At 33.7% G+C, this 22,333-nt stretch overlaps 1 protein-coding gene across 1 annotated transcript in view; it reads right to left on the bottom strand.

Moving 5' to 3' along the window:
• Positions 1-22,333, bottom strand: part of LOC149803287 (von Willebrand factor A domain-containing protein 3A-like) — a 111,799-nt gene that overhangs the window by 67,189 nt on the left and 22,277 nt on the right. The window contains exons 7-15 of the mRNA XM_089952975.1: positions 22,143-22,244; positions 18,471-18,577; positions 15,633-15,758; positions 14,668-14,776; positions 12,689-12,754; positions 8,773-8,904; positions 7,274-7,412; positions 4,189-4,292; positions 3,175-3,350 (exon numbers count right to left, since the gene is read on the bottom strand). Coding sequence (XP_089809101.1) covers positions 3,175-3,350; positions 4,189-4,292; positions 7,274-7,412; positions 8,773-8,904; positions 12,689-12,754; positions 14,668-14,776; positions 15,633-15,758; positions 18,471-18,577; positions 22,143-22,244 — 1,061 coding nt within the window. The remainder of the gene's footprint in view (positions 1-3,174; positions 3,351-4,188; positions 4,293-7,273; positions 7,413-8,772; positions 8,905-12,688; positions 12,755-14,667; positions 14,777-15,632; positions 15,759-18,470; positions 18,578-22,142; positions 22,245-22,333) is intronic.

Below are 22,333 nucleotides of genomic sequence, written 5' to 3'. Positions count from 1 at the left end.
GTGGCTCCCTTAATTAATAAAAGTTAACTCAGCATAAAAGTTAACTCGGCATTAACTCGGCATAAAAGTTAACTCAGCAAAAAAGTTTGACAAATTTATTTCTGAATCTAAATTTCCATGTAGAATCTAAAATGCAGTACATAAAATACCCAACAAACTATTTGCATTCAATGAAAGTGTTATGTCACAAACAGGCAAAATAGAATATGTTCAACTAATAACTGTGTTTAAAAAACATGGATGCCCCACCACGAGACAGTGCTTGTGTGTGTGTGTGATTTGGATTTTTAACATAGCTTTAGCAATTTTTCAGTCATATTTCTATGATGTCTGCAATGTGACAATTTATAGTGATGTCTAGCACTAGGGCATCAAGCCGCAAACACATAGCATGATGTCCCACCCAGTCACATTATCCTGACACCAGGCCGACCAGTCCTAACACTAACCTCTTAATGCTGAGCACCAAGCAAGGCAGCTGTTAGTACCATTTTTATAAGTGTTTGGTATGACTCAGCCGGGGATCGAACCCATGATGTCCCACATCCTAGGTAGACACTCTAACCACTAGGCCACTGGAGCAGTGAGACAGTGATTGAAACTGACCTAAATGCAGAACTTCAAAATATGAGTGATGTTTGGATTGGTGGACCAGGAATGGACGTGTACTACACAGATCGACAATGGTAACACTGTATGCATTACCACTGTTATCTGTACCATAATAATACAATGAATATGTATAACACTATGCACTGCCACTGTTATCTTGTACATAATAATACAATGGACAAGGGTAACACCATATCCATTAACAGTTATTTTGTACCATAATAATACAATGGACAAGAGTAATACCATATGCATTACCACTGTTATCTTGTACCATAATAATACAGTGGACAAGGGTAACACTGTTATCTTGTACCATAATAATACAATGGACAAGGGTAACACCATATGCATTACAAGGGTAACACCATATCCATTACCACTGTTATTTTGTACCATACTAATACAATGGACAATAGTAATACCATATGTATTTCGACTGTTATCTTGTACCATAATAATACAATGGACAAGGGTAACACCATATCCATTAACAGTTATTTTGTACCATAATAATACAATGGACAAGAGTAATACCATATGCATTACCACTGTTATCTTGTACCATAATAATACAATGGACAAGGGTAACACCATATGCATTACAAGGGTAACACCATATCCATTACCACTGTTATTTTGTACCATACTAATACAATGGACAATAGTAATACCATATGCATTTCCACTGTTATCTTGTACCATAATAATACAGTGGACAAGGGTAACACTGTTATCTTGTACCATAATAATGCAAATGACAAGGGTAACACCATATGCATTACCACTGCTATTTTGTACCATAATAATACAATGGACAAGGGTAACACAATATGCATTACAAGGGTAATACCATATCCATTACCACTGTTATTTTGTACCATACTAATACAATGGACAAGAGTAATACCATATGCATTTCCACTGTTATCTTGTACCATAATAATATAGTGGACAAGTGTAACACTGTTATCTTGTACCACAATAATGCAAATGACAAGGGTAACACCATATGCATTACCACTGTTATCTTGTACCATAATAATACAATGGACAAGGGTAACAACATATCCATTACCACTGTTATTTTGTACCATAATAATACAATAGACAAGGGTAACACCATATGCATTAACACTGTTATTTTGTACCATAATAATACAATGGACAAGGGTAACACCATATCCATTACAACTGTTACTTTGTACTATAATAATACAATAGACAAGGATAATTCCATATGCATTACCACTGTTATCTTGTACATAATAATGCAATAGACAAGGGTAACACCATATGCATTACCACTGTTATTTTGTACTATAATAATACAATAGACATGGGTAAAAATACCATATGCATTACCACTGTTATCTTGTACCATAATAATGCAATGGACAAGGGTAACACCATATACATTACTGCTGTTAGTTTGTACCATAATAATACAATGGACAAGGGTAACACCATATGCATTACCACTGTTATCTTGTACCATAATAATACAATGGACAAGGGTAATACCATATGCATTACCACTGTTATCTTGTACCATAACAATACAATAGACAAGGGTAACACCATATGCATCACCACTGTTATCTTGTACCATAATAATACAATGGACATGTATAACATCATATGCATTACCACTGTTATCTTGTACCATAATAATGCAATGGACAAGGGTAACACCATATACATTACTGCTGTTAGTTTGTACCATAATAGTACAATGGACAAGGGTAATACCATATACATTAACACTGTTATTTTGTACCATATCTTGTACATAATAATACAATAGACATGGGTAATACCATATGCATTACCACTGTTATCTTGTACCATAATAATGCAATGGACAAGGGTAACACCATATACATTACTGCTGTTAGTTTGTACCATAATAATACAATGGACAAGGGTAACACCATATACATTAACACTGTTATTTTGTACCATAATAATACAATGGACAAGGGTAACACCATATGCATTACCACTGTTATCTTGTACCATAATAATACAATGAACAAGTGTAATACCATATGCATTACCACTGTTATCTTGTACCATAACAATACAATAGACAAGGGTAACACCATATGCATCACCACTGTTATCTTGTACCATAATAATACAATGGACATGTATAACACCATATACCCTACCACTGTCATACTGTACCATAATAATAAAATTGACAAGGTTAACACCATATGCATTACCACTGTTATACTGTACCATAATAATACAATGGACAAAGGGAACACCATATGCATTACCACTGTCATGCTGTAACATAATAATACAATGATGATACATTTCCATTGATTTTTGGTATCATTTAAATTGAGTTCATTCTCTTTTTAGGTATACAAACATAAATGATAATACTTTTTAATTTAAAAGTGCTAATATTTTTTTATCTTTTTCTTAGGGCAATACATTTTACAAGGTGTAATTTACTAACTAAATTTCATAATTTTTTTGTTTTAGTAATTGTGTCAGCTATACAAATTTAGTAAAGAGCTTCAATGTTATAATTTTTGTTCTCACTTTTTCTCGACAACAGTTCCAAAGATTCGTCTGCTGCCCGACGCCAACCAGTCAATACGACTTTCATAGAGGGAGACTGTAGCAGCCAGCTGTTTCTGATACTCAAACAGCTGACTCATGTCTACATGAACGTTTTTCACCGAGCCATCATGCCATTGGAACTGAACCATGGCTTTCTGGAAAATTTATTGGAGAAAAATGTGAGGTCATGTTTTATTCCATCTAATTATCATGTGTATGTTTATCAAATATAAATCAGATCAAGCAAGAGGATTCAATTTTCCATAAGATTTACTATTTCATTTCTTGCAAAACTCAGCCATTTACTTCAAGAAATACAAAGAAAGAAAATGTACAAATATATCATGTATGCATACAAAAGGTAACAGTAATATACATAATTTTACTGAAGTAAGCTCCTGACATTTGGATTAGCACTGATTGTGGTAAATTTCTTATAAACTCAAGCATTAGCATTGAAATAATCTTAATGAGATAAATAAGAACTTATAAAAACCCAATGCCAAACAACAAAAGCCATACACTAGATTCCAATAACAGTTCTAAGAGAGAAAGAGAGAATGTGTGTGTGTATGTGATTCGGATTTTTAATGTAGCTTTAACAATTTTTCAGTCATATCACTATGATGTCTGCAGTGTGGCAGTTTATAGTGATGTCTAGCACTGGGGCATTATGCTGCAGACATGTAGCATGATGTCCTACCCAACCACATTATCCTGACACCAGGCTAACCAGTCCTAACACTAACCTCTTAATGCTGAGCACCAAGCAAGGCAGCTGTTAGTGCCATTTTTAAAAGTCTTTGTTACGACTCGCCGGGGGATCGAACCCACGACCTCCAAAATCTAAGGCGGATGCTCTAACCACTAGACCACTGGAGTGGTTGAAAGAGAGAGAGAGAGAGAGAGAGAGAGAGGGGGGAGAGATATAATATTAAGATGGCAACAACAAGGATCAGATACAAATAAAAACAGGAAAACACAAAATCTTGCCTCATGGACTTGGGATTGAACAGCCTTCTTGATTATAGGGATGAATTCTTCCTTGTAAGAGTATGCATTAGGCGCAAGAACCTGGTACAGATCAAGCTTTTTGGCTGTGAAATCAAATACACAAGTATATACATAAGTGTAACAAGTATAGACATAAGTGTAACAAGTATAGACATAAGTGTAACAAGTATAGACATAAGTATAACAAGTATAGACATAAGTGTAACAAGCATAGTATTGTGACTCCATGATCTTAAACTAAGTAACAGAAAGAAGTAAAACTTACAAGTTTTGTAAAATTCAATAATCAATTTAATTCTCTAAGTTACAAAGTAAAACCTTTATGAGGAACTTACAGTATTGTGAATTAAATTCCAAATAATACTAAATGTTCAACCACAAGTCCAAAAGTATAGAATGTTCCTAATGAGTTCATATAGTCCTAAATGTCATGATGTGCCACAACGATATAATCCAGAATGTCTTTGAATGAGTCCTCAATAATCCCAAAGTAGTTTTAGTCAAAAGACTCAATCATCACTTTTTAAGTCCAATGTATAATTCAAAAAAATGATTCCTCTCAATTTATATCTGAACACAACTGAAAGCAATTCCACAGACTGATATTAAAACAAGAATGAGTAATTCTGTTTATCAGAACAGCATATAAAACCAAAGACACAATAAATTACCAGGATATAGGTCACAAGATCACTTCCAGAACATTTAAGTTTTTACATAAAGTCAGACCTTGAACTAAAAATATAAGCAAACAACTTATTTATAAACTCACAAGTATGGATAAAAGTTAGCTATCTAAACATATTCTTTACAAATGACCATAAGCTTAAAGTACAACTTACAATCATGGATAAAATTTGAGCACACAACACAGATATACAAAGCAATAGACACAAGTGTCGCAAGTATAAACATAAGTGGAACAACCTTTTGGGCTTTACTTATACATCAGGCTTTTAATTTAGTGCACAAACGATTTAATTATTATAATTTTGGAATGCAATAGGAAGACATTATCTAGCACCAGTTTTTTTAAAGTTCCAATGCACACACAAAATTAAGAGGTCCATGCATGGGACATGGAAATGAGACAAAACTGTATCCAACAAAATTTTTCATATCACTGAAATAAAACCAGAGAATTTATATTTGATTGGGTATATAATAGCATTTACATAACATCAATTTTACAATCAGCCTCAAATAATCTGATAGTAAAAATGTAAAAAATTGTACCAGTGGAATGTTCTTCACTGCTACTTTCGCAACCATTACTACCTTACTCGCAATTTATCAACTGTTCATAGTTATGAAAAATAATTTCTGTGATGCACTGATTACTGAGCAAGATGTTTGTTATAACAAATTATCACATGTCAACTGTGTTATTTAGTTTAATCTACAGATATAATACTTTTTATATGTGTAACCTCGTGATATCACATACGCTGTCATAATAACATGCCATGGAAAGGTGTAACTACTATAGCATCCAAATGTATTTCAAAGTAATTTCACTATACTATTTTGAAGTTTGTTTAAAAAAATCACTATTTTTCCTCATGTGATAAATTGGATCTTACATTGGTCTTCATTTCAAATGAAATTTATGAAACTCATTAATATCTTAAATCTTATATTTAATCTCATATGATCCTCTATATATTCCATAACAGGGTCAGACCTGTCAATCAAAGGGATAACAAATGTTAAAAAACTAAACTTTTCAGCTCTTGCACCTGCTGGCCTTTAAGCACAGATTAAAATTAATGCAAAGTTTACTCAAGAAAGTAAACAGACATTAGCCTAATTTAGTTGTTACATGTTATATGCTCTAAGGCTGCAACATTAATTTTAATCAGTTTTGAATTTAATTACATTGAGTTATTGTTCTGACTGACTGTCATGAGAAGTAATGTGAATACTCAGCAGTTGTCATGTAATTATAGTACAGCACACACAGTTCATGTATGTGCTCTGAGTCACTTTTTGCAGTTATAGGTGTCATTTTTGAGAATATGATTACACATACTTTTAAATGGTGATTACTCACTTTATTTTGTGCCTTGTCCATCAAAATTCCATTGAAGATTATTGTATGATTTCCTCAAAAAATGCATATTTAATGATAACATATTTTGACATTTTTAGGCACAGTCAAGCAAGCAGGGTGATCCCGTTTAAACCAGTTTTTTTCATGTATTATGATGTAAGATGGAATGAGCCTATGGTTGGGAAGAAGTTGTATTACAAATATAAACAGAGCCCGGGAAACACCGGTGGGAAAAACAAAACAGCACACAGGTTCGTATATATCTTCTGTATGGTATGTCATGTCTTTTATTTCAATTTGTATATAATACCTATTTTTTCCATAAAAATATGTTCTTTCATACATGTTAAAGACAGCAGAAACAGCTGCTGATTCAGATTTTAGTTAAATTTTACAACATGCTTAATAATCATTTTGAAGAACTGTCACATGTACAAACCAAGAATAAAACATTGTATGTTATTCATCTATCCCATTCATAGTTGAACATCCATACAAGAAATGCATGAAAATGCATGCAACTTCTTGTTCACATGATCATACCTTGATTCCTCCTGCACTAGTAACAGTTCAATCTAATATCAACATTCTTGACCCAGTGTAATGCTGAACTGCCAATAAAAAAGTCCATGACGATTGATAATTTTCATCTAGAAAGTTTTTTATGACAATTAATGTGTAGTTCACTAAAAAATCACGACTGAATAAACTTTTTCAAAACTACGTTATGATTAAATTTATTTTAAAAAATTAGTTTCTAAATTTATATCAGTCATTGCGTTTACATGACCTATGTGACTTGTACCTATATTTATTTTAACTAAACCATATCATAAAAAATGTGCCAGTGGCAATACTTAATTTTTTCTTTTTATATATGAATATATTTAGCATGTGTTCAACAAAGTGTAGCATGTTTTAAATAAACCTAACGCGAATGTTGGTGGACATTTATCCTAGTACATACTGGGCACTGTTGTCATCTATATTAGTCAATTTACAGCATGTTACCCTTCAATCCATGCTGTCTGATCCATTCAACTGAAGTTTTGGGATGGAATTTCTGAAACTCTATCTTCAGAGGACTGTCATGGCCTGGAGGTCGGGGCAAGAATCTGGACTGTGGCAACTTGGATACTTCAGTGGATATCTGAAATACAAAACAATTACTGCCAAAATCAGTGTTTGAAGTGTGTGGGATAAAAAACATGCAGGATTACTTCTATCTATACATAAAAATACCATATACATGCTTGCAAGTCAAGTCCAAACAACATAGACTCTGATCTGATGTCACATTAAGTTGTTTGTTCTACTTATAACTCCAAACACACTGCACAGACCCAGATCTGATGGCACATCATGTTATGGCAGATTTGGGTCAGTGCAGCTGGACTTGACTTATAGGTGAATATGTACAGTAGTCTTTCAAGGCTCGAAATTAGCAGTAGTTCATTACTCTGAAGCTAGTAAACATACTTTCAGACTAGTAAACTTATTGTCAGACTAGTAAACTTACTGTCCGACTAGTAAACTTACTGTCAGACTAGAAAACTTACTGTCAGACTAGTAAACTTACTGTCAGACTAGAAAACTTACTGTCAGACTAGAAAACTTACTGTCAGACTAGTAAACTTATGTCAGACTAGTAAACTTACTGTCAGACTAGTAAACTTATGTCAGACTAGTAAACTTACTGTCAGACTAGTAAACTTGCTGTCAGACTAGCAAACTTACCATCAGACTTGAAGTAGTTTCAATAGTCTGAAGGATATGAATGTTTCAGTTATCACCAGTCAGCATTTATTTACGCTGTCATATGTAATTTTTGAAAGTCTGAATGACTGGACGATATCCAAGTTCTCTATGAGCTTGTCATATATATCCCTGATATTCATTTGGTCCTCTAGAGGGTTAATACAAATGAGGATATTTACAAATCTTATTTCAAAAAGAGGCCTTATATATCTTTTCCAAATTTGTTAGATTTAAAAGGCAAACTTATATGTCAAAGACTGAGTTTCCTGTGACCTTTCCTATTCCATTTCATGACACATGTTGGGGTGTGAGGTCAAAGCACATCTTTCTATCAATTTCATGCTGGCAGGGCTTGATGCAAGACTGTTTACATCTGATAGGCTGGGTAGTAAGTGGTTACCCTATACCAACAGGGTACAGTTTCAACAAATACCAACTTTTGTTAATAAGCTATGAACTCCGGCCTCACATCCAAACATGTATGTGAAAATATCTCAGATGGGGTAAAAAAGGTCAGAGGAAACTTGGTCTAAAGACTAAAAAAAAAGACTGTGAACTATCTGTAAGTTATTTATGCATCAACACTTCAGCTATACTGCAATACTAAATATACAACTTGGGGTGCACACCTACTTCAGGAACTGTGTATGATAAGTATTTTTTAAAAAGGTTTAATCCAAAAGAAACTATATTATTTCAATATAATGTTCTAATTTAACAATAATGTAAGAATGATCACAATACTAGTTTACCTCATCCATGATGCTGATAAGAGCACTTCCCATCATTCCCTGCCTCATTTCCTTGATCCTGTTGATAATGTCTTGTACTTTCTGTATCTCCTTCAGGATGATACTGATGTCTGTACCTGTGTAAATCTGCTCCTGTCCAAATAATTACAAATAAGTTAATCATGTGAGTGATGTGTTTTTAAGCTTGATCAGTACTTTTTTTTATAATAACAGGGACTTATTTTTTATAAATGCACAGAGATTGGAAACTTTGTAACCACTAGCTCATATTATGTTAAATTCACTAAACCTCTTGCATGAAGTTCCTTGACAAGTACAATATGGTGTTTCCTTACATCTGATGTGTAGTATTTACACTGTCAATCATGCTGACCATTTAAGTTTAAAACTCAATAATAGACCAATTTTTTTTCTAGTAAAATATGTTTCTTCAATAATACTTACCCAATCATATAGTACCTTAGGAAAACTAGTACTACCTTACAAGCCAAGCCTTCCCAGGTAAACACTTTTTAGCAAAAAAGCTAAAAGTTATCTGCCCACCTAGGTGGCAGTTAGATAGAGTGATTTTCTCACATGTCAGAGAGTAGCATCGAAAGGAAAATATTTTATCTCCCACATATCCAGCAGAAGTCATGAAGCTGTATCTTTATCAAGTTGTTGAACAACCTAGAGAGTAACCTTTTGCACCATGGGTAAAGGTTCCTCCCAATCAAATTGAACCTTTCAGGATGAAAGATCTCTGATAAGACTGGAGAAGTGTACTTGGATCTCCATCCCACGGCATGAACAATTACAGCTAGTTTCACTCATATGCAATGTTTGAGCTGATATGCTAAGCAAATTCACTGGTGTGGGTTTAGTCTGATATGTGGAACAGATGTTTCACTTTATTCAGGATGAAAGTGTCTGTGTTGATACATCATACTTCCCATCTTTTAAAGGCAAAAATGTTATCCCTTGATGCAATGGATTAGTCTTCCTGAATACCACTTCAGAGCTTGCACTAGGTCTTGTAGATGACTTTGATACAAAGTGTCCAGAATAGACAGGCACCAATCCCTGTATCAAGGGGAGATCACTCTAACTGCCACCTAGGTGAGCAGATAACATTTAGCACTTTAGCTTAAATGTTTTAACCTGGGAGGGCTGGATTTGCGAGGTAGTAGCAGTTCTCCTAACATATTATGACTGGGTAATGTATTTTGAAGAAAATATTATGCAAGTCATACCCTGTTTAGACTTTCAACTAATGAACAAGATCTTAAGTTCATTTACATGATATCACTCATGTTCTAACAAAAATGTCCCATGTGGAAAAGGGTACAATTCTGTTACAAATCAGATTTGAATCAATTTTACTTTTGACGAATTTCAACCAAAACATTAATGAAAGTTACAAAAATACAACAGGGATGATTCCTGTAGAAGTTTCAAATAAGGGACAAATACTTGTGATTATTTAATTGGCATTAATTTCATCTTAAGACATGCAATAAATGCCCTCCATACTTTCTGTCTCCTCTTATTAAAGATTGTGAGATTTATTTCGTATGTGTATTTATTATCTTGTATGGGCACTGTAAAACTGTTCAAGAATATCCAATCCTTCACATGCAAATGTCCCCTTTAATACCTGTCCCAAGCAAAAAAGGTCCATACTAACAAAAATATATTTTTATTTTCTGACATTACAATATACCTTAAAAAAAGGTATTTGATTTTCTCTGTTTAAGAAATTTTAAAAATTTTTTTTGTCTATTCCAATCTTTTCTTTGTTGTCTTTACTTTTTCTTTCTTAAAAAAATCGATATTATGAATTAAAATCATGACATAATGCTCATGGTATGGCTTATTACATCATAAGTAATGGCTTATTACATCATAAGTAAGACATGAACTTTTTGCACAGCATGGCTAATTAATTTATAATAAAGACTTGATTTGTGGTTGTAAAAATATCCCCACTGTGACAGAAAGGTTGAAGTCCAGACATTTCAACAGATAGAAATTGAAATTTTTAAAAAATTTAAATGCCGCAAAAATCTAATTAGATCATCTACCATATACAATAATTTATCAAGTTGGGTCATACTGCAAACGGCATAATGCCCAAGCTAATAAGATTTCATTTTCCTGCAAGAAGGGGTCTTTCTATATAATATTTCTCACTCAGAACTGAGACACAAGTTGGACTTGGAAGAACCGACACATGAACAGAAGGACAGGAGCAAATCAAGATGCCTCTATGGCATAATTTGACTGATTCATGTCAGATTTCTTACAAGTGTGCACAAGCCACAAGCAAATACTTATCATCCTTGGTTGCCTACAATAAATTTCCATCGATCTATTTAACTAATAATTTTGAGTGCAAGTAAAATATTCTTGAAATGTTGATATTTATCCAGACTGAATAAGCCAATTAAAGATTATCTTCCAAATGCAGTCACTTATCTATCATTAAAATAGGCACTTCTCTTTGATATGTAGAAGATTGTTACATTGTATTGTTGATGTATTTTTGTTTATGTATATCCAGGAAAAAATGAGGAAGTTTCATCTTAGGCAGCCACAGGTTAAGAAGAAGTATAGCGGATTGTCACCCATGACTTGCAATGATGGTACAATAACTGGTAGAGGCATACTCTGCTTCACATCTATTGGCTTGTACTAATGGTACACTAATTCACTGAGGCACACTCTGCTACACATCTGTTGACCTGTACTCATGATACAATAATATGTAGCGGCATAGTCTACTACACATCTGTTGACCTGTACTCATGATACAATAACTCATAGAGGCATACTCTGCTTCACATCTGTTGGCCTGTATTCATAATACAATAATTCATATAGAGGCATACTCTGCTACACATCTGTTGGCCTGTACTCATTATACAATAATTCATAAAAGCATACTCTGCTACACATCTGTTGGCCTGTATTCATGATACAATAATTCATTGAGGCATGCTCTGCTACACATCTGTTGGCCTGTACTCATGATACAATAATTCAAAGAGGCATGCTCTGCTACACATCTGTTGGCCTGTACTCATGATACAATAATTCATAGAGGCATGCTCTGCTACAAATCTTTTGGCCTGTTCTCATGATACAATAATTGGTAAAGGCATACTCTACTACACATCTGTTGGCCTCTACTCATGATACAACAATTCATATAGGCATGCTCTGCCAAGCACCTGTTGGCCTGTACTCAAGATTCAATAATTCATTAAGGTGTACTCTGCTACACATCTGTTGACATTTACTCATGGTACAATAATTCATAAAGGCATACTCTGCTAAACATCTGCTGGCCTGTATACATGATACAATAATTGGTAAAAGCATACTCTGCAACACACCTGTTGGCCTATACTCATGATACAATAATTCATAAAGATCTATACTCTGCTGCACATCTGTTGGCCTATACTCATGATACAATAATTCATAAAGATCTATACTCTGCAACACACCTGTTGGCCTATACTCATGATACAATAATTCATAAAGATCTATACTCTGCTACACATCTGTTGGCCTATATTCATGATACAATAATTCATAGAGACATACACTGCTACACATCTGTTGGTATGTATAAGAACTGTATTCTCAACTGTGTCAAAATGAGATCTAATGAGTCTATAGAAAGGTCACCAACCGGTCATGTTATTGGTAGAAGACACAGGCATTCACTGTGGGTATGTTGAACATCCATTCTCACATTTTCTTATGATTTCATTTTTAAAAACAGCTGAATACTGACTGTAACAGCATGATAGGCAATCAAAAATGAAACACTATGCACTTGAAATAAGGGAGAGATAGGGAAATGTAGGGTGTCAGATAAGAAGACTGCAGACAACAAAAGAGTAATGATACAATTTACTGTACTTACTTCACAAGAAGCTGTGTAACAATGGTATCTGCCCCCAGAGGCCTCTGCCAGACTCCTCAGTGTTAACTGTGCAGGAACAAAAGCATATATGTCCATATATTATGTTTACATATTTAGTAAAATTTTGGGAAAAACTGTCCCCCAAAAAATCTGTTTTGAAAATTAACTATATCGCTTTGAACAGGATGGGAAATGCTTTGATAAAAGAGAATAAAAGATTAATTTCAAAGTGATTATAATAACAATATAACATTATTTCTACCGGGCAAGACTGGAATCAAATCAACCTTAGCCATACTGTAATAGTTCCATAGAACAACTATACTAAATGAAAAAGTTACATAACTTTTGAAACAAATGTATATAAACATAAATTTTAAACATTGTTGATATAAAGATGTTGCCATATTAAGTGATATCTACCATACATACATGCATAAAATTTGGATCCAACTGCAAGTTGCATAGACCCAGATCTGCATCGCATAATATGCTGGAAGGCCTGGGTCTATACAGGTTGTGGGAAGCAGTCAGTAGAACAAGCAACACAGACCTTGATCTGCAAATGCATTATGAGATGGTATATTAAGGTCAATGTTGTTTGCAGTTGAACCCAATGTAAAAGCAAGTACATATTGTATATACACTGATTCCACATGATAATGCTGCTCAGAGGAACCATAAGTGAGGTCATGTTATACTGAGGTAGGTTCAATACCAAAACTACATTTATTCCAAAATTGTGACGTATGACCTCACCTGTGTTGAATGAATAACTGTGCTGTACTGAGATGTTTTATCGTGAGGTAGCACTGTACTGATATTTCAGGGCTCATCATGGGTTCCTCATTTGAAAAATGCAACTGACATACCAAACTTTCTGATTCCCCTTATTTTGTTGATGTTGACCAGTATTTTGTGACTGCACTTCAGAGCTTTAAAACAATATCTTGAATATCTACATTAGACATTTGAAGTTTTCAGTTTGATCCAGCTTGACATCATTTGCAGGACTGGTGAATCCTCAAGTTCATACAAATGCTTTAGCAAAAAAAAACATCCATATATAAAATCATTCAGACAAGTCTGCAAGTGCAGCTTTGCAAAAAACAGCAGATGATGACTTTGTCATTTATGTCAACAATCAACAACTTCATGTGGCAGTGCAAACTCATACAAGTCAAGAGGTTAAATCAAGGTTGATGTCAGTTCCTCATGTGTGTGGAATCATCAATGCAAGTTCATCCTGCATAAAGGCACCTCAGATGTGTTTGACAGATGTTACCATCGCTAGTAAATTGGTCAAACTGTAAATGAGGTTACAACTGATGACCTTGACTGCCAAGTCTGCTCTTGAGGTCAGTGTGATAATGGAAGGATTTTTTCCTTTTTCAATTTTTTATGAGAGGCTGTGTCCCCTAACTGCAGTTCCAAGAGCCAATAACAGCCTCTTTTGAAACCACGGGAGCCACAGCTCCAAACAATGCTGAAATGACTGTGAGAAATGTGAATATTACCACCAGTCCTCTGTATTTGTGATACCTCTAACATTTACAATCTTAATGTCATGAGTTCTTTCAAATTAACCTGATTAAGTTACATTTGGGTCAACCACATGGGAATAATTCGAGCTAACTTTGTCACTGAGAAATCCTAAATGTGACCCTGCAATCATTTCACGAGCAAAGAACAACCTTCACATCATGACAGGTTATTATTATTTGAAAACATAACAGGTTTAATAATTAGGCTATGATTCACTCAAAATTACTAATGTCAGTAACTTGTACAGGAAATTCTATGTTACCAAACTCAAGTTCACTCAGGTGTCATCAGTATTTTAGTGGATGGTCTTGATTAATCAATTGCAGTATGCAATGCAAACAATAGCTCCCATTCAAAACATCGATTGTCACCATTCTGCATAAGCTCTTCTGGTCTATGATCAGTTGAGCTAAAAAAAGAACAAAAGTACTCACATTTGTCATATGGTTGCTGCAGTCGTACGCTACAGCATGTAGAGGTATGTTGCGCCCAACACCCATCTGGTAAATGTAGTCACATAACAGTTCTGCTGATTGATCAGGTCTGTGAAAAAATTAACACATTGTACAAATGGATGATCAACATTTTATTTGCTTGTCTATAAAGCATATATAAATGCAATCAGCACAGATCCAGACCTGGCATTGCATACAGCTTTCTTCTATTACAGTGCCATTCATTATAAAGCAGTTACAGATATAAAACAAGAAATAATAAATGAAATATATATTTTCCTATATTCCTCATTTCACTGGAAGATTCACAAAACAATTTAAGTTGTACATCACCAGCACATGTGGCTAAAATGTGCATGCGTCTCCAATTAGCCACTGCTTTTGTATTTTGTAACAGGTTATATGAAACCTGAAACTGCAATCACAACAAATCAAATACGCCAGCATACAGAGCTGTACATCCATACCAATCTCTTACTGGAATTGCTGAGGTTGTTAGAGTTAATCTCTCATTTGACAATAAACACTTGCCTAATGGATACAACAGGACCTTTTCTCTCAACCAAGTTTTTCAGTCCTCAAGTGGCTGATTGACTGCAGGACAATAAAAAGTCTGCATTTACACTGCCGGTACCTATATAGTACTGTATATACTTGCATACAAGTCCAATTGCATAGAACATGCACCCTAATCTGCCATCACATAATGCACTGGCAGATCAGGGTGTGTTGTTTGTTCTACTGAATACTCCCAATAAACTGCATATACTTACATCTGTCAGACCAAACTAATTAACATCAGTTTACTAAGGTTTAAATAAAGAAGGAAAATTGCAACAATTTTTATATTATATGCTTGCACATTTAAAAAGAACAGTTTGACACCAATACATAATAACTGCAATCAGCTGACTTAATTGTTTTTGTCCTAATTAAATACATACACACTGCCCAGTATAATGACGATGGAATCAATATCTTCAAGCTTATACACATGTTTCATGGCTTTGAGAAGATTGCATCCTCCTTTGGGAGACATCCTCATCACAAATTCCTTTGCTTCTTCAATGCTGAAAAATAAGAATAAATGTGAATCTATTTATAAAAGATTTGTATTATTTATAAGCTTGGTTTTACAGTATACTGAAAATTTGATAATGGAGAGTTGTGAAGATTAAATCTGATGTTAACTTTTTGGACTGGTGTACTGTACTTGTAATATTGTGAAAACAACACAGTAACTAACTATAAATCAAACCTACCTTAATAGTCACCTTTTCTTAGTGGTCAACTTGTTACAATGGTAATTCCCATTTCTAACCCCTACCCCAATAACATTTACACTATAAAAGTCATGTATTACATGGTCACATGTTTTCTGTCAACAACAGCCAGGCATTTCCCATCCTAAAGATAGTTTCTTGCTCTTTAATGTGGTCACTCAAAAACAGAGAACATACCAATGAAGTGGTTTGCTGAGAAAGGCATTATTAAAGTAAAGACATGTCATGTGGAATTGATGTGTAAACATGCCTTATGTTGCTTTTATGTACTGCAATCATGCCATTCTATCAGAGTAACATTTAAATTGGCCAATCTCTTCATTGCTATTTTAAGAATTTGAATAAAGCCTTCAATATTGCTTACAAATTCATTGCTGGAATAAATATTCAATAGAGATAATCATCATGTAAGCCTTACTCCCCCACTTTTATGTTTGGTAGGAAAGGTTGAAATGATGACTACGAAATGTAAATATATGATTGGAACGGTGTTTCTACTTAAAACAATAACAAATTTTTGAACAAATATGACCTGTCAATCATTGGGTTGGCACTTTCTTTATCTGACCATGGTCTATTACTACTGTGACTTCGAATGCTATCTACAATATACATTCCGTGTTCTGTACCAAACATTTTAGGTAACAAAACAGTTTGGGAAAGCTTAAAGAAGTCTATGAATGAAACCCTTTTCTACCAGAATTTATGAATAATAAATTATACCATAAATTCTTTAGATCCAAAATTATGCTGATTACCTATAATAATAATAATAATAATAATAATAACAACAACAACAACAACAACCATAATGACAATAACAGTAATAATAATAATGGTATTTTGTGCCAGATATTTGTTTCAGGACAAAGTTTGAATAGTGAGCCTGCAATTGGATGTCATGTGTACAAATGCTAGTTTCACCTTTTCCCATGGGTGACTGCTACTGATGGGTATGACTACATGAAACAATTCATTTATTGCTAAAGGCTTGAATACCAAATATGTGTAACTGCTCACGTTGTGCAGTAGTTATTACTTTTAAGTAAACTGGGATTGTGTTGTCACTTTCCTGGTCTGAATGATCATGGAAGTTTACTTTTTTCAATAATTTGAACAAAGACACAGTATCAACACAGACCAGTAATTACAATATCCAATGAATTCCATTAAGAACAATGTTACAGATACCTTCACTTTTCAGTTTCACTTTTAATGAGATCATCCTGTTAGCAAACAAGATGGGAATTTTCAATCATTACCAATAATACATTACCATATTACATTTACTTATAAGTCAAGTCAAACTGTAAAGAACATAGACTCTGCTTTGCCTATGCGTGATGCATGGGCAGATCAGTGTCTATGTTGTCAGTTCTACTGATAACTCCGAACAAACTGCATAGACCCAGATCTGCAAGTATATTATCATATGACAGATCTAAGTCTATGCAGTTTGCAGCTTGACTAGACCTATAAGTGAGTATATATGGTAATTTAAATATTTAACTGTTAAAGCATCATTATAGTACAGCACTTCCTCAGTCTATTTAGTTTTACCACCAAATATATTGAACAACTAATGTGCTACACTACTATGCTGACTAACGACAGTAATACACACTAATTCCATAATATGACTTATAATGCAAATGCAAGAATCTACAAAGATTTCCTGTTAAAAAAAAAAAACAAATTTATAAACCAAACATGATTTAAAACTTCTAAAAATTGGAAAAATAGGTTTGTTGGCCTAAAAATCTAATTAAGTCCCTACACATGTATTTAAATATGCCTGCCAATTTAATTTTTTCTTTGCCAAGTAATTTATAGACAAATGAGCTTCTACAGATGGTTGGATTTACAGATGGATTGATCAGACCAAATCTCTCCACACCACTATAAACGGCAGGACCATAAAATCTTCATGATACTAAAGCCAACTTATTTTCTTTGCATATAGATTATACAGGTAAAACCCTTTATAACCTGATTAGTAATAATGTGATTCCACTTATAATGCAATGGCAGCATGGATCCCATTGTTTTTATTTAAAGTGACCTTTCTTTTTAACGTCCGAAATACATGCTCTCAAAAAAGCCAATTATTCATATCCCTAGCAGATTTTTAATCCCAGCACTGCGTTTAATTTTGGCTTAACTTCTGAAATTTTCCAAAACAAATGATATATGATTTAAAGGTTACTTAAAACTGATGACACTGAAATTTCAATGCACATTTTCTATGAGGAAGTTTTTCAAAAATTTGTTAATGCGATCCTGCTTATATCAAAATATGATTCTTTGGACCACAAGCATCGCGTTATAATGGGTTGTAACTTTGTGTAGTAAGAATAAAGTATATGACACTGTTTTTGTTTCCGGTGACTTTGAAACAAACAAATGAAGTGTATGATGCATACAAATGCACCCAATGTCTATCTCAGTCGTATGATGATGGTGAAATAAAACCACATAAAGAATAGTTGTAATACTCACATTCTACAGTTGACATCCCTCACACAGGGCCACAAAGGGTCAATGTCTGTTCCAAAAGAGACCAGGTACATACCCTTCTTTTGAGAGACCTGCTCATCAATTAAATGCTGTAATGTGAAAATCATTACACATATTAATATGTAACAAAGGAAAAATTAACACTTCAAACAGATGATATATAAATTGGCGTATCAATCACTTACAGCCTATCAGAGATCCCACTGGACTGTGGACCACTGAAATTACTAACAAACATTGAATCAAAATGAAATCTCATATCAAACATTGGCAAAAATCTGGACCAGAAAACTTGGCAGTTCTCATGAAATCCAGTCTCATAAAGCTGTACCTTGGGTATAGTTTTCACTAAACTTAGGAGGCATTAACAAAAGTGTTGTCAATATATGTTAATTTTTTATCAGAAATCTGATTTAAAACAAGTATGCCAATTAATAGTCAGTTGGTAAAAATTTGGTGTTTTTTTCTTTCATACTGATATCCAACATATTTAAAAAAATTACAATAATAATAATAATGCTTTATTTATAGAGGGTGACTCATTATTCAAGGACTATTCTCCCTTGAGATCCTCTTAAGGAGAGTATAACAATGCACATTATATGAAGATAGCATAATTAGTGTTTATTTTAACATGTTTAGTATTAAAATAATTCCATTATCTATTAGAAACACATACATGCTCATGATATCTTTTCTTAAATACTCTAATATTTTCAGCAGATTTTACATGTAGTGGAAGCTTGTTCCACAGAATGTACCAGAGTATTGGAAGCTCTTTTTAAATTGCCCTGTTCTTGGTTTTGGTGCTAGAAGGTTTCCATGTGATATTGATCTCAACTGGTATTGTGTTGAAAAAGGCCTGAATAAGTCCTGAAGATACTCTGGTGCAGTTCCATGTAGACATTTATATACAAGAACTGGCTTGTGAAAATCTATCCTGTCATATATTGTGAACCATTTGAGTTTTGTAAATAATGCTTTTGAGGGATAATCAATAGATGCATCTAAAATTACGTGTGCTGCTCGTTTCTGAAGTTTATAAATCCTGTCAAGCTCAGATTTAGTAGTTTCCCCATACATTTGAACAATAATCCATTGTTGGAAGAATATATGACTTGTAGTATAGATTTCAAAGCCTTAATAAAGCACTTTGATTGGTGAAAATCACATCATGTGACACAGCAAACTAAAAATTATTAATCTGTAACACCAGCAAGGAATTTGTTTCACTACAGGTTTTCTGGGTTTCTATATTTAGTCCAATCACCCCATGGTCCTACCATGAACATCACAGAAAAACTTATGTAGACTGTTGATTTCAAGATCTTCAGAAATGATGCATTTGTGCAAACATGTAAACCTGTGCAGTTTCTAGTTTCCCATAATGCCATAATGATGTGGATTTAAATGCTTTTGTGTACTTTGACAATGGTTAAAATATAGTTCTATTATTTATTTCCTTGACCTCAATAGTTTACAGGATTTATGAATTCATGAAACTTCCAAACCAACTGTACATGATGAAACAACAGCCTTTACTGTGCCATGCAACAGCCATCACTTTGCTAGAAACATTCATGCACTGTGCAATCAAATTGTCACGCTTTAGGACTTCAAGAATTCTGTGAAATATGTAGATTACTATTAAGTGATGATGATGACTACATTTGCTCACTTCATTAGCTCTAACATTTTGTTTGTAGATTGTTTACAGTAATAATGACAGTATTCAGAAACATTCATACAGACAGTAAGGCCATATTCTTGCTGAAATATTTCATGTCAATTTTCTTCAGGTTTTTCTTTAAAGAAAATCCAACAGCTTTTAGAGATTACCATATATGCTCATTTATAAGTTGAGTCCAACTGCAGACTGCACTGACCCAGATCTGACACTGCATAATATGCCAGCAGATCTGGGTATCTAACACTTGCAAGGAGTGATCATCAGAACCCACAGCACAGACCTTGATCTCCAAGCACATTATGCAACAGCAGATCAGGGTGTATGGGTTTAGGCTGTTTGCAGTTGGACTAATGATTTATGTGTAAATATATACGGTAAGTGTTTTGAATTCCAAAATAAACTATAATAACTGATAAAAAGTTTAAAAAATGTATTAGTAAGTGCAACAGGATTCACATATTCAAGTACATGCTCTTACTGAGAGCTTTATTGCAATTTTGAAAACTGTGGCCTGGAGCCAAATTTCTACAAAAACAGAAAATCTAAAGACTAAATGTAAATGTGAGTCTGTGACTAGAAACTGGAAGGTCTTGAGTAGGGACTACAGAAAGCTCAAAGTAAAACATGCTGCTGGTTTAACCTATTAATAACACTGTAAAATTGGCATTTTAGGAGAGTCAATTGCCTCCTGTGCATCCCTTGAACAAATATTTTTCTGGGTGTGGCATATAAGTACCATTAAGGGTAATTTTGTTCCCAATGTAGTGGAATTTCACATATATATATATATATCTCTTGTATGATTATAATCATATGCATTGGAACAGAGTATACTAGATATAAATGGACTATAATCATATGCATTGGAATGGAGTATACTAGAGATAAATGGATTAGAATCATATGCATTTGAATGGAGTATACTAGAGATAAATGGATTAGAATCATATGCATTGGAACTGAGTATACTAGAGATAAATGGATTAGAATCATATGCATTAGAATGGAGTATACTAGAGATAAATGGATTAGAATCATATGCATTTGAATGGAGTATACTAGAGATAAATGGATTAGAATAATATGCATTGGAACTGAGTATACTAGAGATAAATGGATTAGAATCATATGCATTTGAATGGAGTATACTAGAGATAAATGGATTAGAATCATCTGCATTTGAATGGAGTATACTAGAGATAAATGGATTAGAATCATATGCATTGGAACTGAGTATACTAGAGATAAATGGATTAGAATCATATGCATTTGAATGGAGTATACTAGAGATAAATGGATTAGAATCATATGCATTTGAATGGAGTATACTAGAGATAAATGGATTAGAATCATATGCATTGGAACTGAATATACTAGAGATAAATGGATTAGAATCATATGCATTGGAATGGATTATGCTAAAGATAAATGGATTAGAATCATATGCATTTGAATGGAGTATACTAGAGATAAATGGATTAGAATTATATGCATTGGAATGGATTATACAAGAGATAAATGGAGCTTAACTGCTCTAGCTCTGAAAAAAAGACTGAGATGAAATGTGTCGTGCTTTTATGGACACTGGCATTTTTCCACATTAATTGGAAAGGAGGAATGAGAGGCCATCAATTGTTTGGGGTGGGGGAACTAATTCACATCATTGCTGCAGAAGATGTCTGTGAACCATAAGTTGTCTGGTTCAAATTTATGAATTTATTTGCTCATGAGTGAATTTATATGAAACTGAAACAAGGTCTTTTAATTTTTGAGTTCATTAGCACATAAGCAACAAATCAAAGTGGTGTCTGTGGTTCCTCTGGGGAAACAATTTCCAGACTATATTGCTAAGATTAAGAATTCTGCATGATAATCTTGGGACAAGTCTAACTGAAATCAAACTTAGGACTCATTTTCAGTCCTTGTGGACCCCTAAGATCATTCCTAAAAAAAAATTAACTTACAAGAAGAGATTCCTGAAATGCAGTCAATCTTCCAAAGCCTGTATTGGCATCTGATGAATCAGCAAGTATCACGATTCTGTTGGCATGAATATTCCCAAACACCTGCAGGTAAATATAAAGTTACCAGTATATATCAACCATTACAATGTAGACAGATATAGGTCTTTGATATTAAAATCTACTTTGGAGAA

This window comes from Sinohyriopsis cumingii, chromosome 3 (assembly GCF_028554795.1).
Source record: "Sinohyriopsis cumingii isolate HCF-2022 chromosome 3, ASM2855479v2, whole genome shotgun sequence".
Lineage (NCBI taxonomy): Eukaryota > Metazoa > Mollusca > Bivalvia > Unionida > Unionidae > Sinohyriopsis > Sinohyriopsis cumingii.
Note: the sequence above shows the minus strand (reverse complement) of the source record. Positions and strands in the feature narration are given on the sequence as shown.